We start from the raw sequence: 15,262 nt of genomic DNA, 5'->3' as shown, positions 1-15,262 counted from the left end.
TGAGACTCTTAACTAAAGTTGCCCCTTTCGATATACGCTCTGGACTGTAACGTGGACCAAAGCAACCCGGGTTATGTGACAATGGGTGTCTATTTAGATACACCCATGATCTAACAATGCCTGCGGCGGGTGGGTGCAGCTATCAACTGGGCGTGGCGCCACCAGCTTTCACATCCTCCCTCCCTCCCTCCCTCTATATATATTCGGCTACATCTTGCAGTCCACTCAATCCGCTTGCCACATCCATCCTCCAGCGCCTCCGAGCCACCGCAGCCATGCCCAGCATCACCAGCAGCTTGTCGCAGCGCCGGGCTTCCAGCCGAACCGTGCCCAGTTTCTCCAGCAGATCGGTCCAGAGCACCTCGTCCTGGGTCAGGAGCCCCTCCAGCCGGAGCTCCGCCGTCTTCCTGGGGAGCCCCGGCGGCTTCGGTGGGAGCGCCGCCGTGGGCACCTTGCGGGCAGGTGGAGCGATGAGCGCCTCTATGTCGGAGAAGGAGACCATGCAGGGTCTGAACAATCGCCTGGCCCTCTACCTGGAGAAAGTTCGCGTCCTAGAGACCAGCAACCATGAGCTGGAGGTCAATATCAAAGCGTTGCTGGAAGAGAGGAAACCGGTTGACAGAGACATCAACCCCATGCTAGCACAGGCACATGCCATGAACAAGCAGGTACAGTGTGATATTCCCAGGTGGGGACCGCTTTCGTTGAGTGCGAACTTTGAGACAGATTTTTGCACACAACTTTGACTCGCATTGTGTAATACCGGTTTAAAATCGACTATAAAACGTTCACAAAACACATTTAGTTTCCATTAAGTGCCGTGAAATACTCTCTCAGTTTCTCTGCAAAATTTAAAAAATAAGTGAAGTATGGCCAGGCGGGTTATGGCTGTAGTATCTGGACGGGTGTTACCTCACAGACAGACTGGACAGTGATTCGACCCAGCGATAAATTGCGATTAATTGTGTTCATCAAATACGCGCGAACATTTTTACCGGGAGAAATTAATCAAAATTTGTCAGCGTTCAACAAAAAATCCGAATAAATACCTGATCAACTGCTGATCGCAGGCGGGTCGGCTATTTAAGGTCATCCACTCCGTGTTTGTTTTGCCAGGCGAGATAGTTTTGAAAATAAAAGGCTTATTCGGGCAGCATTGCACGTACTTGATATCCCGCAATAATTTCCCTGTAACGGGATTTAGATTCTTGCCACTCCTGTTTGAAAGCAGGGTTAGACTGAAAGCAGCCTGTCAAACGGGTCCAAGCCTAGACTGTCTCTGTCCACCCCGAGTGCTGGTGAGAACTGTCAGAGAGACCCGGTCGGGCCCGGCTCCACACGGGGAGGCCAGCACCAAGTGGACAGCAGCGGAGGAGAGTACAGTACAATCAAAATAATCAGCAGCTGAACAAAACAATTAATTCCGTAATAAAAACTGCTACAGGTTTTTTTTTAAAAACGGAAGGCGCGTTTGGATATATGTCAAGCTTCTCTGAATATTGTTCTCTTTGCTTTTCAGATCCAGGAACTCACACTGAATAATGCCGCAATTTTGCTGCAAATTGACAATGCAAAGCTGAGCGCCGAGGACTTCAGAATGAAGTTTGTACCATAAATCTTGACTTGTCTTTGCATTTTAATCCTGTGAAATTCAGTTTTCTGGCTAGATTGATCTATTTCTCAACTTGATATCTACAATGTATTAATATGTATGCACAGAGCGGAATTAAGCGGAGTGTACTTAAACACATGGGGGTGATTTTGCCAATGCAGGCGGGACTGCTGCTTGTCGGGTTTTAGTCCCGATTCCATCGACTTGTGGTTAACCCATTTTCCCTATTTTCCCTTGCCTGCCCAGCGGCCTTAAGGGGAATTAAGGGGAAGCTGGTTACAGAGAACGTCAGTGTATGACGTTTCATCTGTCAAAAATTTTTGACAGATGATTTGTCATTGTTTGACAGCTTTGAGACGCTGTCAAACACTGACATTCTCTGTTGTTTGGTGAGTTCTTGTACTCAAGGCTCACCAAACCTATTTTCTGAGCAGAAGGCAGATGGCTGTTACATCGGAGAATACAGCAGTCATTCTGTCATCTCTGCCATTGAGATGCCGGAGCCTCTGGATCCCCAACGATTGAAGCCTGCAGGAAGAAACAAAGGAAAAGAAACTTTTTCTATCACTTATCACTCACCTCACATAATTACCTCTCCACACTTGCACCCATCACTTACCACCACAGCGCACTTTTGGACCCCTCCGACCCCCACAGACCCACTGCTCGCCTCGGTGACCCTGGCGGGATTTCCCGATGTCGGGAAGCCCGCACCTCTGCTGGAAAAATGGGGATAATCCTCTTACATAGAAACATAGAAGATAGGAGCAGGAGTAGGCCATTCAGCCCCTCGAGCCTGCTCCGCCATTCAATGAGATCATGGCTGATCGTCCAAATTCAGTACCCTGTCCCTGCCTTCTCCACATATCTCTTGATCCCTTTAGCCTCAAGAAATATATCCAACTCTTTCTTGAATATATTTAATGAATTGGCCTCAACTGCCTTCTGTGGTAAAGAATTCCACAGGTTCACCACTACCTGTTAAAAGGCAGTTAAGTGGCTGTAATCCCCTTCCCGCCTCTAGGAGACGGGACCCGGCATGGGTCGGCTACCCGCCTCCTGGGTAGATGGCACGGAGGCGGGTTGAGGGCGGGATGGGTACCCGCCCCCAGATTCTGCCATTTTCCTGGCAGTCCTCCAAACCCACCTCCCCAGGGCTGGCAAAATCGCCCCCGGAGTGTTTCATTTGGGAATTTTGGAAGAGTGGGAATTCGGAGAAGAGGGGGAAGGGGTTGCTGATTTTTGCCTACACTACTTATAGTGCTTGGTGTTACAGGTAGATATTTAATTTCATTACCCATGACTTCATCTAGATCAATTAAGTAGTCAAGAAACTAAACTGTAACCTAAGTTACTTAAATACAAATTTAAATTAGTTTAATTAAATAGAACAAGGTCATATAGGGATGGTAGTGCAGGTGGTGTGCCTCAACTGCAGCATGCAGGAGTTTGTGGAGAGCATTGTGATCCCCGACAACCAGGTTTGCAGTAAGTGCCTGCATCTTGAGGAACTTCAGCTCACAGTTGTTGAGCTGGAGTCTGAGGTGCAGACATTGCGAGGCATCAGGGATGGGGAGAGTTACCTGGACACTTTGATCCAGGAGGCAGTCACACCCCTTAGGTCTGGTTAGTGGTCAGGGACAGGAGGGAGTGACTGCAACTCAGGCAGGTAAGGGGACCCCAGGTGAAGTGCTGGAGGAGTCTCAGCATTTGTCATTATCCAACAGGTATGAGGTTCTTGCTGCCTGTGTGGATGAGGGAAAAGCCTGCAGGATGGATGAGCAAGCTGACCATGGCACCATGGTGCAGGAGGCCATTCAAGTGAGCAGAGTGAAAGGGAATGTAGTTCTGGTAGGGGACAGCATAGTCAGAGGAATAGATACTCTTCTCTGCAGCCGCGACCGGGAGTTCCGAAGGTTGTGTTGCTTGCCCGTGGCAGGGTTAAAGACACCTCCTCATGGCTGGAGAAGAACTTAGAGTGGGAAGGGGAGGATCCAGTTGTTGTGGACCATGTAGGAACCAACGACATAGGTAGAACTAGGGATGAGGTTCTGCTGAGAGAGTTTGAGGAGTTGGGGTCCAAATTAAAACACAGAACCTCAAAGGTAATAATGTCTGGATTGTTACATGAGCCACGTGCCAATTGGCATAGGGATAAGCAGATTAGAAGATTAAATGCGTGGCTCAAAGAGTGGTGTGGGAGACAGGGGTTTTACTTCATGGGGCACTGGCACCAGTACTGGGGAAAGAGAGAGCTGTTCCGTTGGGACGGGCTCCACTTAAACCAGGCTGGAACAAGTGCCCAGGCGAATCGAATAACTAGGGCAGTAGACAGGGCTTTAAATTAATGAAGGGGGGGCGGTGGTGGAGGATTCAGGAAAGAGTAAATTTAAAAGCAGCAAGAGAAATGTCAAGGCTCTAGAGCAGAGCAGAGTTTTGGGTAAAAATAAGCAGTGTGGGCCAGGAAGGGACAGAGAGAGTAACAAAGGTAATTGGGCATCAGTGACTAAGGTGACATCAGGGAAAAATAGAAAAAAAGTCAAAGCTAAAGGCACTATATCTGAATGCATGCAGCATTCGCAACAAAACAGATGAATTAATAGCAGAATTAGAAATTAATAGGTTTGATCTGATACCAATACGGAGACATGGTTGCAAAGTGACCAAGGTTGGGAACTAAATATTCCAGGATACTTAACTTTTAGAAGAGATAGGCAAAATGGAAAAGGAGGAGGGGGAGCCCTGATAATAAAGGATGGGATAAAGACAGTAGAGAGAAAGGATCTTAGCACCAAAAATCAAGAAGTAGAATTTTGGTTTGGGTGGAGCTAAGAAACAGCAAGGGGCAGAAAACATTGGGGGCCTATAAACAACTCCCACCAAACAATAGTTGTAATGTAGGGCAGAGTATAAATCAGGAAATTAGAGGCACATTCAACAAGGGTAATACAGTAATCATGGGGGACTTTAATCTACATATAGACTGGGCAAACCAAATTTGCGGTAATAATGTGGAGGACAAATTCATGGAATGTATACAAGATAGTTTTCTAGATCAGTAACTTGAGGAACCAACTAGGGAACAGGCTATTTTAGTTCTAGTATTGTGCAATGAGAAAGGGTTAATTAATAACCTTGTAGTAAAGGGCCCTTAGGGAAGAGTGACCATAATATGATAGAATTTTATATTAAGTTTGAAAGTGATTTAGTTAAATCTGAAACTATGGTCTTAAATCTAAACAAAGCAAACTACGTAGGTATGAGGGGCGAGTTGGCTAAAGTAAATTGGGAAACTGCATTAAAAGGTATGATGGTAGACAAGCAACGGCTAGCATTTAAAGAATTAATACCTCATTCACAACAAATATACATCCCTTTAAGGCACAAAAACCCCATAGGAAAAGTGGGCCAACCGTGGCTAACAAGAGAAGTTAAAGATAGTATTAGATCAAAGGAAGATGCTTATAACGTTGCCAAAAAGACCAGTAAGCCCGAGTATTGGGAGGATTTTAGAATTCAGCAAAGGAGGACCAAGAAATTGATAAAGAAAGGGAAAGCTAGCGAGAGGCAAAAAGACTGTAAAATCTTCTAAAGGAATGTAAAAAGGAAAAGATTAGCAAAAGTAAATGTGAGTCCCTTACAAGCTGAGACAGGAGAAATTATAATGGGGAATAACGAAATGGCAGGGAAATTAAACAAATACTTTGGGCTGGATTTTCTCAGCCCAGAGGAGGCGGTTATGGAGGCGGGACTGCCGGGAAAGTTGCAGAATTTGGGGGCGGCTGGCAAACCCGCCCCCAACCTGCCTCCATGCCCTCTTGCCAGGAGGCGGGAAGCCGTCCTGCCCCAGGTCCCGACTCCTCGAGCAGGAAAGGGGTTAAAGCCTATTAACTGCCTGTTAACAGGTAATTAACAGGCAGAAAATAGGATTATCCCCATTTTTCGTTCCGAAGTGCAGGCTTCCCGACCTCAGGGAACCCCGCCAGGGTGTAGGAGATGAGAAGGAGGTCTGCGGGGGTCAGAGGGGTCTGAAAGTGCGATGTAGAGGTGAGTGATGAGTGCAAGTGTGGAGTGGTAAGTATGTGAGGTGGGTGTAAAGTGTTAGAAAATGTTCACTTACCTTTGTTTCTGCCTACAGCCTTCAGCCGCTGTGGAGCCGGAGTCCCGACATCTCCATTGTAGACATCACAGACTGGCTGTTGGATCCTCCGATCCAACAGTCATCTGATTTCTACAAAGTAGAAAGGTTTGCTGAGTCCTGAACACAAGGACGTTATTGGCGCCTGTACGATGGTATACTTTAATTTGAAAGAAGGTTTCTAGATTTGTGCGTCTGGTTCCCATTCAGGGTGGAATCTGAAGCTTACCTTCGACAAACTGTGGAGAGCGATATCGACCGTTTGAGACACATCAAGGACGAGTACGATGGCAGCGCCTTAGCTCTGAGGAACGAAGGGGAGATGTTGGCTGAAGAACTTCTGTTCCTGAAAAAGAACCACCAAGAGGTGAGAGCAGGGAGCTGGCCCCACCAGTCCTCCCCACTGCTCATGCGCTGTCAACATTAGTAGGTGGAGTCGGTGTGGAGGGTTAGTTTAAGACCGACTGATATAGGTGATTGAATTTAAATGGAATCCCATTGCATTTTTCCATGAAAACCGTAAACATAGAATGACAATTGGGCCGGAATTTGCGGTGGCTAATAATGCAATAGTTATTACCCCTTTGAAACTGACTGCAACTTCTGGATGTAGGGCACATGAGGAAATCCTGAAGCTGTGGTCAGTCATTCACTGCTCCAACACTGGCTGCGTTGTGCACCCACCAGCACCCCCAGCTGGAAATCAGGGAAACTGACGAAAACTTGGGCTTTTCTGCGGTAATATCGCTGTTAAATACCCCATTAAATAATATTGGCCCAGAAATTCGGGTCGGGTGCTTCCCGCGGGTGTAAGCCCCGACCTGCACTTACCTAGCGCGCCGGCAGTTGAGCTGTGGGCTCCCGTGGAATTGCGATCCTGGGCCTCCTCCAACTGCCGGCACGCAGTGCTTGCGTATCCCAGGGTCGCAGTTAGTTCGATGCGTCCCCTGGGATCACGTGAACCATGGGGAGCCAATCGGAGCAGGGATTGCTCCATTCATAAGATTGACAAGAAGAGCTGTCAAGACTTATAAATACTAAGGCCCCAAAATAGCACTAAACCTTCAAATAATTTTTTTTTAAATCACATTTTTTAAATAAACTATAAATTACATGAAATAACTATTTTAAACAATAATTTAAATTTTTGAAAAAAATAATTTTATATTCTAACGGGGCTAAAAATAATCTTACCTTGCTTTAAAGCATTTAAAAATAATAAACCTGTGGAAAAAATGTTTTAATTTTAATTAATTCACCACTTACCTTGTAAAAAGCAGGCCTTACACCTGCTTTTTAAATTTCTAACTTCTGGAGACTTACCTTCCCAGAAAAACCTGTAAAAAAAACCTAAGTTTGATGCGCACGCGCAGCCTCCCCCGCGCACGCATTCGACCTCTGAACCCCTGCTTTCAGAGGAACGGAAGTGACAGTTTCCCGTGCATGCGCAGTGCATGCAGGAAACCGGCACTTCCATCGGGCCTACGGGTGAGTACCCCGTGTGTACTCACCCGTGGAGACCCGAATTTCTGGGCCATTAAGTCTTGTAGGATTAGGTGTAACTTGGTTTTAACAGTGTATCGACTGCTAAACAAACATTATGGCCCTGAAAAACTAATTTTAATTTTGTGGCATGCCAAATTTCTCCATTATAATAAAATTCCAATTTTTAAGAAACTTAAAAAAAAAATGTTTTAAAGTTTGTTCATGATATTTCAGGTTCGACCTAATCCCCATGCAATCTTTGTTTTGCTCTCTCTAACATGTTTTAAAAGTCCAGATAAAAGCAGCTTCTCGTTTCCTGGTTCCCTGTTTGTGAGAATTCTGCAATCTGATTGGCTGCTTAGACAGCTTGTTGACGTCACAGCAGCATTGCACTAGGGAATTCCCACTACACTGCGCTGAAATCACTTGAACGTCGGAAAAGCCAAACTTCTCGCCACAGAGATCGCAAGATCTATGTGGGAAGCTTTCTTCGGGGCCAATGGCAAACGCCTTAATTCGCCGCTGACCGCAAATCCCGGGCCAATAGAATTTACAGCACAGAAACAGGCCGTTCGGCCCAACTGGTCTGTATGGTTGTTTATGCTCCGCCCAAGCATCCTCCCACCCTACTTCATCTAATCCTATCAGCATATCCTTCTATTCCTCGTGTACTTATCTAGCTTCCCCTTAAATACATCTATGCTATTGGACTCAACTACTCCATGTGGTAGCAAGTTCAAAATTATAACCACTCTCTGGGTAAAGAAGCTTCTCCTGAATTTCTTATTGGATTTACTAGTGACTATCTTATATTTATGACCCCTAGCTTTGGGCTCCCCCACATTGTCCACAATCTTGTGCATTTGAGGTAAAATTCCTCTAAATGAGCAAACAGGGATACCTGTAAACACTGTAAGGAAAAGAGTTTATACCCATGAATGAATGTGGATTGCACAGGTACTGGAGGGAAGCACAGAATGAAGAGGATTGCATGTTGTGTGACAAATGAAATGTTAGAATCACACTGTCTGTCATTATTTGATAGGAAGTGAATGGTATCAGAGCACAGTTGAAGAATGAACAAGTCACCGTGGAGGTGGAACCTCAGCAAGGACCTGATCTTGCTGCCATAATTGCAAAGGTCAGGGCTGAATATGAGGAAGTAGTGACAAAAAACAAGGAGGATGCAGAAACCTGGTACCAATCCCAGGTAAGCTCTCTTAAAGCTGGATGTGGCGTTTCCAATCAACGTCTTTTAGTTTTAAGTCTTTTTCACACAATATCTCCATGTATCTGTACTTCTCTGCCTTGTTATTCTTACACTAGATATACAAAAAAATCCCAGGGAAAACGCAGATATTTACATTTCATCCCAGGGACGATTGGTCTCATCCTTAGTTCTGAAATTGCAGATCATTTTATACAGATGGTGAATAAAACTTACTGCAAACAAACAAAATAAATACTATTTATAGAAGGTTTGGAAAAAGTAACAGTATTGTGAATTGTTAAATATTTCTACTAGGTTGATTATGAATGTGGCCCTGCAGCAACAAGATTGGCTACAACTGTATGAGCTGTGGATTTGTTTGTAGATATAATTAGCATATATACATGCACATGGTAATTTTTCAGAATTTAATTGCACACTTGGAGTTTTCCATATGAGTATTTCTGCGTCAATCTCTAGTTCAAACACGTCAGGTATATCAGAATTTACAGCGCTTTTATTTTTGATACAGGTGCAGATGATCACCACTGAAGTAAAGCACAACAGTAAAGCCCTTGACATGGCCAAGGCAGAACTCAATAGTAAACAACAAGCAAAGCAAACCCTGGAGATTGAGCTGGAAACCATTAGGAAACAGGTACTAGTGTTTCCTCAAATAAGCCAAAGTGAGGTCGCTCAAGATCAACCTGATCGGTTCTGTCAAATGGATAATGGATGGAATAGTAAAATGCAATATGGTGCTTAATAATTAGCAGAGGAACCTGAAGAAGGAGCCTATAGATTCTCTTGAAGACTGGTTCAGATTTAGCCCTTTTTTATGAAGTTTTACGCTAGTATTGTGGCATTTTAATGTCAATATCATCCACCTTCCATTGGGAAAGTGGATAAACTGGTCTTGCAGACACCTAACATCAACCCTGTGTCTGGGTGATTGCCAAGAGCTGGCGTAACTTGTTTGGGGAATTCGGGATCTTAACCTTTAGTCAACAGTTAGAGTTTATGGGATGTTCCACCAAGTAAACTGAGAATTGATCCAAATGAGAGACAGCTTGATTTTAAATCTGTTGCCTTAAATCCTGGCTGCAGCAGAATTGAGCTGCCACAAAGATATTGCTAAAAGTACAAATTCTCCCTAAATATTCTCCCTAAATAATGGCGATATTTCAAACTTGATGTAACAGATCGTTTAGAATTTTGAAAAGTTTAAAATTCTCTCCGCCCCGCCCACAGCTTGTTACAATGAGGATCACATTTTGAAATGCTTCGTGCACTGTCTGTCGAAACCATGACCATGTTATCGTTAATATAGAGAGAACGCAAAGAAAGACTTGCATTTAAACAGCGCCTTTCACGACCTCAGGGTGTCCCAGAGCGCTTTACAGCCAATTAAGTACTTTTGAAGTGTAGTCACTGTTGTAATATAGGAAAAGTAAGGTAAGTGTAAAGGTGTAAAATAAGTCTTTAAAAATTTAAATTTCATTTTAATAAAAGAAACGCTGGTTTAAAAGGATGTTAACGAGGTGTTACAACTTTAATATGATAATGAATCTTACAAATAAGAAAATTAATCTTACAAAGTTCAGCTGCAGCTTGCTGGCAAGAGGAATTTTCATAAGTTTGCATATCGCTATTTCTGGATTTTCCTGCAACAGTACCTAATCGCAGGTTTGTATTAGTGCAGACGTTAAGGTACTGTTCATAGACAATTGTATTTTATGAACCAACTTTTACAGTTTTATCTCATTGGTGTAACTTTTCTTTATCTATACAGAATATGGGACTGCAAAATATATTGGGAGACACTGAAGAAAGATATGGAGTGGACTTCAATAAGCTGCAAGTTACTATCTCCAAATTGGAAGCCGATTTGTTAAATATACGGCATGAAATGTTGCAAAACAAAGGAGATTTTGAAGCTCTTCTGAAAAGCAAACTAACTCTGGAGGCAGAGCTTTGCGAGTACAGGCGCTTACTTACCGGGGAAATGAGGTACAAGAAATATTTTGCAAAAAAACAATTGTTAAGGTTTCATTTTTGTCGATGCGATGATTAAATACTTCAACAGGAAAAAAAAGATTGAGCTTGATTTCCAAACAAAGACTGCAGCCTTGAGAATAAAAAGCTCTGGTACAAAAGCGTGTGGTAACCTAAGTCAATCTGACCGAACCTAATTTTCGCAGGAGGCTGCGACCTCCCACCATAATTTCAGCAGAAACCCCGGAGAAACGGCGTAAATGGCCATTTTTGCTGTTTCTCTGTGGTGGGGGAGGGGGGGGGGGGTGGGGTTCGCCTAAGTTACAGCAGGGGATCGGGGTACCCCTGCAAAAGATTTACCGCATTGTGCCCACAGACCAAACTAGGCCTTTCTATTTTCACTTTGGCTTATCTGGCAGCCCTCTGATGTAAAGCTCCTCTCCAGAGATTGAGCACATAATCTAGCACTGAGGGAGTGTTCCATTGTGAGAGGTGCTGCCTTTCAGATGAGACAGTAAACTGAGGCACCATCTGTCTTGTATATAATCCCACAGATGAAAAGATGGGTAGACGGGAAGAAAAGACAGGTAGACGGAAAGCAAACACTAGTACGATAGCAAAATACTGCGGATGCTGGAAATCCGAAATAACAACAGAAAATGCTGGAAAAACTCAGCAGGCCAGGCAACATCCGTGGAGAGAGAAATGTCCGGACAAAGGGTTTCGACCTGAAACATTGACTCTATTTCTCTCTCCACGGATGTTGCCTGGCCTGCTGAGTTTTTCCAGCATTTTCTGTTGTTCTGACGGGAAGCAACGCAGTCTTATTACACAATATGCAAACCTGTTTCGGAATTTTCATGTCAGTTTCATTTTAGAGTAACCATTATTTAATTAGACAGAGTGTTAACTGCATCAACTGAACCTCTGTATTAGATTTGCTTTTAGCGCCCTAAACAAACTGCACAGCACGTCAATTTTGTGACTTAAACTTTTATTTTTAATCATTATAGGACAAAGGTTGTTCAGGCTCCTCCACCTGCACCCACTCCTCCTCCTCGTAAGTATTTTTTTATTCATTCATGGGATGCGGGCGTCGCTGGCAAGGCCAGCATTTATTGCCCATCGCTAATTCACGTGGAGGATGTAAGCAAAATCATGTGCTAGATGTTTATCATTATAGTCCATAACTTCCAGTGCTTCATCCCATTTGGATAAATTAATACTGAGCTAATTTCCTGTTTAAGGAATATAGAATATGGTCTATTTTATAACTGACATTTGCAAATATCTAAACACCAAATTTCAAGTTATTTATGGTGACAGTACTTCACCCTTATTTCTCAAATTATTCTCCATTGTTTTTTCCCTGGTCTCCCTGAGTCACAAACCATAACCTGCTGACTTTTCTAAGATATTAGTACGTGTGCCACACTTGAGAATGACACCGTGACAACTGTTCCTTCAGGTTTCCAATCACTCTGCTTCCCGAGACTTCAGCCTTTCTACATTAAAGTCAACAATCCCAATTTTAAAAAACCCACTCTCGACCACCTCAGTCCTCTCCAATTACTGCTCTACCGTTAACCTCCTTTTCTGCTCTAATGTCTTTAAACATGTCATAACCCCTCAGCTAATGCCCACCTCTCCATCTCTTCCTGTTTTAAATCCTTTCAGTCCAATTTACACTATCACCCTAGTCAAAGTCATTACTGACTTCCATCATGGCTGCAACTATGGTACGTTATCTCTCTTTCTCCTCAACCTCTCTGCATCATTCAACATCATCAACTACTCCACCATTTCTCTGTGATCCATCTCCATGGCACTGCACTCACTTGGTTCCACTTCTATTTGTCCCAACTTAGCCAGCATATTTCCTGCAATTGACTTCTGACCCCATATGGTCACCTGACATGTGCCCCAAAGTTCTAACCTTGGTCCTCTTCTCTTCCTCATCTATACACTGCCCTTCACTGACTCGTGGGGTCAGCTTTCATATACATGGCAGTGACACCCAGCTCTATCTCTCCGCAATTACCCTCAGCTCATGTCCACCACTGTGCTGTAGGACTGCTTGTCTGACATCAAGTTATGGAGGAACAGTCAGATAATCATTAATATAATTAAATCCCATCGCTTTAGTCAGACATGCCAATTATAATTTTAAGATTTAAAAATTAAATTTTAATGTCATATTCCTTTTTTTACTTAACAGCTGAGGTCACAACAAGGAAAATTGTCAAAGTCATCACAACAACACTGGTGGATGGCAAAGTTGTTAATGAATCAAGTGAAGTTGAAGAATTTAATGAGAGAAAATAAAAGTAAACAACATGAATGCTCATAAATGCATAAACTATGGTCTTGTGAAATATTATGCATCAAATGGAATCTATGTTACTGGGGTATAATGGCATTTTTATGTTAATTGAAGCATTGAGCGGCTATAATAATCTTGTATAAAGCATTTGAATTTTCTACTTTATCCACTGTATGCAATGGCATAACCTCTAATAAATCTTTTAACTCATGTCCATGTTGCATTATTGTGCAGTCATTACTCTTACAACTGTCCAAGTAACAAGAAGATTTAATAAGCAAACCCGAGAAAGGACTTCCATAAGCACCATTTAGAGGGCTCCATTAAATTTCATATAGTTTCCATAATAAGCTTTTATATTTTCTAGTGTAAAGACTTTTCCCTTTTCCAAAGGTTGATGATAAATTGTTTTATTTACAACAATAACAACTTGCATTTATATAGCACCCATAATGTAGTAAAACATCCCAAGGCGCTTAACAGGAACATACATATGAATTAGGAGCAGGAGTAGGCCACTCGGCCCTTCGAGCCTGCTCCGCCATTCAATAAGATCATGGCTGATCTGATTACTCCACATTCCCGCCTACCCCCGATAACTTTTCACCCCCTTGCTTACCAAGAATCTATCTACCTCTGCCTTAAAAATATTCAAAGACTCTGCTTCCACCGCCCTCTGAGGAAGAGAGTTCCAAAGACTCACGACCCTCTGTGAGAAAAAAATTCTCCTCATCTCTGTCTTAAATGGGCGACCCCTTATTTTTAAACAGTGACCCCTAGTTCTAGATTCTCCCACAAGAGGAAACATCCTCTCCACATCCACCCTGTCCAGACCCCTCAGGATCTTATATGTTTCAATCAAGTCACCTCTTATTCTTCTAAACTCCAGCGGATACAAGCCTAGCCTGTCCAACCTTTCCTCACAAGACAACCCGCCCATTCCAGGTATTAGTCTAGTAAACCTTCTCTGAACTACTTCCAACGCATTTACATCCTTCCTTAAATAAGGAGACCAATACTGTACACAGTATTCCAGATGTGGTCTCACCAATGCCCTGTACAACTGAAGCACAACCTCCCTACTTTTGTATTCAATTCCCCTCGCAATAAACGATAACATTCTATTAGCTTTCCTAATGACTTGCTGTACCTGCATAGTAACCTTTTGTGATTCATGCACTAGGACACCCAGATTCCTCTGCATCTCAGAGCTCTGCAATCTCTCACCATTTAGATAATATGCTTCTTTTTTATTCTTCCTGCCAAAATGGACATCTTCACATTTTCCCACATTATACTCCATTTGCCAGATCTTTGCCCACTCACTTAACTTATCTATATCCCTTTGTAGCCTCCTTATGTCCTCTTCACAATTTACTTTCCTACCTATCTTTGTGTCATCAGCAAATTTAGCAACCATACCTTCGGTCCCTTCATCCAAGTCATTTATATAAATTGTAAAAAGTTGAGGCCCCAGCACTGATCCCTGTGGCACACCACTCGTTACATCTTGCCAACCAGAAAATGACCCATTTATGCCTACTCTCTGTTTCCTGTTAGCTAGCCAAGCTTCTATCCATGCCAATATGTTACCCCCTACACCATGAGCTTTTATTTCCTGCAATAACCTTTGATGTGGCACCTTATCAAATGCCTTCTGGAAATCTAAGTACAGTACATACACCGGTTCCCCTTTATCCACAGCACATGTTACTTCCTCAAAGAACTCCAATAAATTGGTTAAACATGATTTCCCTTGCACAAAACCATGTTGGCTCTGCCTGATTACTTTGAACTTTTCTAAATGCCCTGCTATAACATCTTTAATAATAGCTTCTAACATCTTCCCTATGACAGATGTTAAGCTAACTGGCCTGTAGTTTCCTGCTTTCTGTCTCCCTTTTTGAATAAAGGAATTACATTTGCTATTTTCCAATCTAATGGAACCTTCCCCGAATCTAGGGAATTTTGGAAAATTAAAACCAACGCATCAATTATCTCACTAGCCACTTCTTTTAAGACCCTAGGATGAAGTCCATCAGGACCCGGGGACTTGTCAGCCCGCAGCTCCAACAATTTGCTCAGTACCATTTCCCTGGTGATTATAATTTTCTTGAGTTCCTCCCTCCCTTCCATTTCCTGATTTACAGCTATTTCTGGGATGTTACTTGTATCCTCTATAGTGAAGACCGATGCAAAATACCTGTTCAATTCAACTGCCATCTCCTTATTTTCCATTATTAAAATATCTATAGAAACTCTTACTATCTGTTTTTATATTTCTAGCTAGCTTTCTCTCGTACTCTAATTTTTCTCTCCTTATTAATCTTTTAGTCATTCTTTGCTATTTTTTATATTCTGTCCAATCTTCTGACCTGCCACCCATCTTTGTGCAATGATATGCTTTTTCTTTAAGTTTAATACTATCTTTAACTTTTTTAGTTAACCACGGATGGTGGGTCCTCCCCTTGGAATTTTTCTTTCTTGTTGGAATGTATA

At 42.9% G+C, this 15,262-nt stretch overlaps 1 protein-coding gene across 2 annotated transcripts in view; it reads left to right on the top strand.

The window, feature by feature from the left end:
- LOC147101779 (keratin, type I cytoskeletal 18) overlaps window positions 1-12,977 on the top strand; it is a 119,239-nt gene extending 106,262 nt beyond the window's left edge. The window contains exons 1-8 of one of the 2 annotated variants that reach the window (XM_085965713.1): window positions 171-668; window positions 1,520-1,602; window positions 5,961-6,117; window positions 8,281-8,445; window positions 8,978-9,103; window positions 10,238-10,455; window positions 11,454-11,500; window positions 12,659-12,977. In XM_085965713.1, coding sequence (XP_085821839.1) covers window positions 276-668; window positions 1,520-1,602; window positions 5,961-6,117; window positions 8,281-8,445; window positions 8,978-9,103; window positions 10,238-10,455; window positions 11,454-11,500; window positions 12,659-12,765 — 1,296 coding nt within the window. In that variant the 5' untranslated portion in view covers window positions 171-275 and the 3' untranslated portion in view covers window positions 12,766-12,977. Of the gene's footprint in view, window positions 1-170; window positions 669-1,519; window positions 1,603-5,960; window positions 6,118-8,280; window positions 8,446-8,977; window positions 9,104-10,237; window positions 10,456-11,453; window positions 11,501-12,658 lie in introns of those variants that run through there. The other variant, XM_085965714.1, reaches the window with a different exon arrangement.
- Window positions 12,978-15,262: the final 2,285 nt, after the last annotated feature.

The sequence above is a fragment of the Somniosus microcephalus genome, chromosome 23, assembly GCF_052327205.1.
Source record: "Somniosus microcephalus isolate GS21.2 chromosome 23, FLI_Smic_1.0, whole genome shotgun sequence".
In the NCBI taxonomy this organism is placed as follows: Eukaryota; Metazoa; Chordata; class Chondrichthyes; order Squaliformes; family Somniosidae; genus Somniosus; species Somniosus microcephalus.
This window is presented reverse-complemented; position numbering and strand designations above follow the sequence as displayed.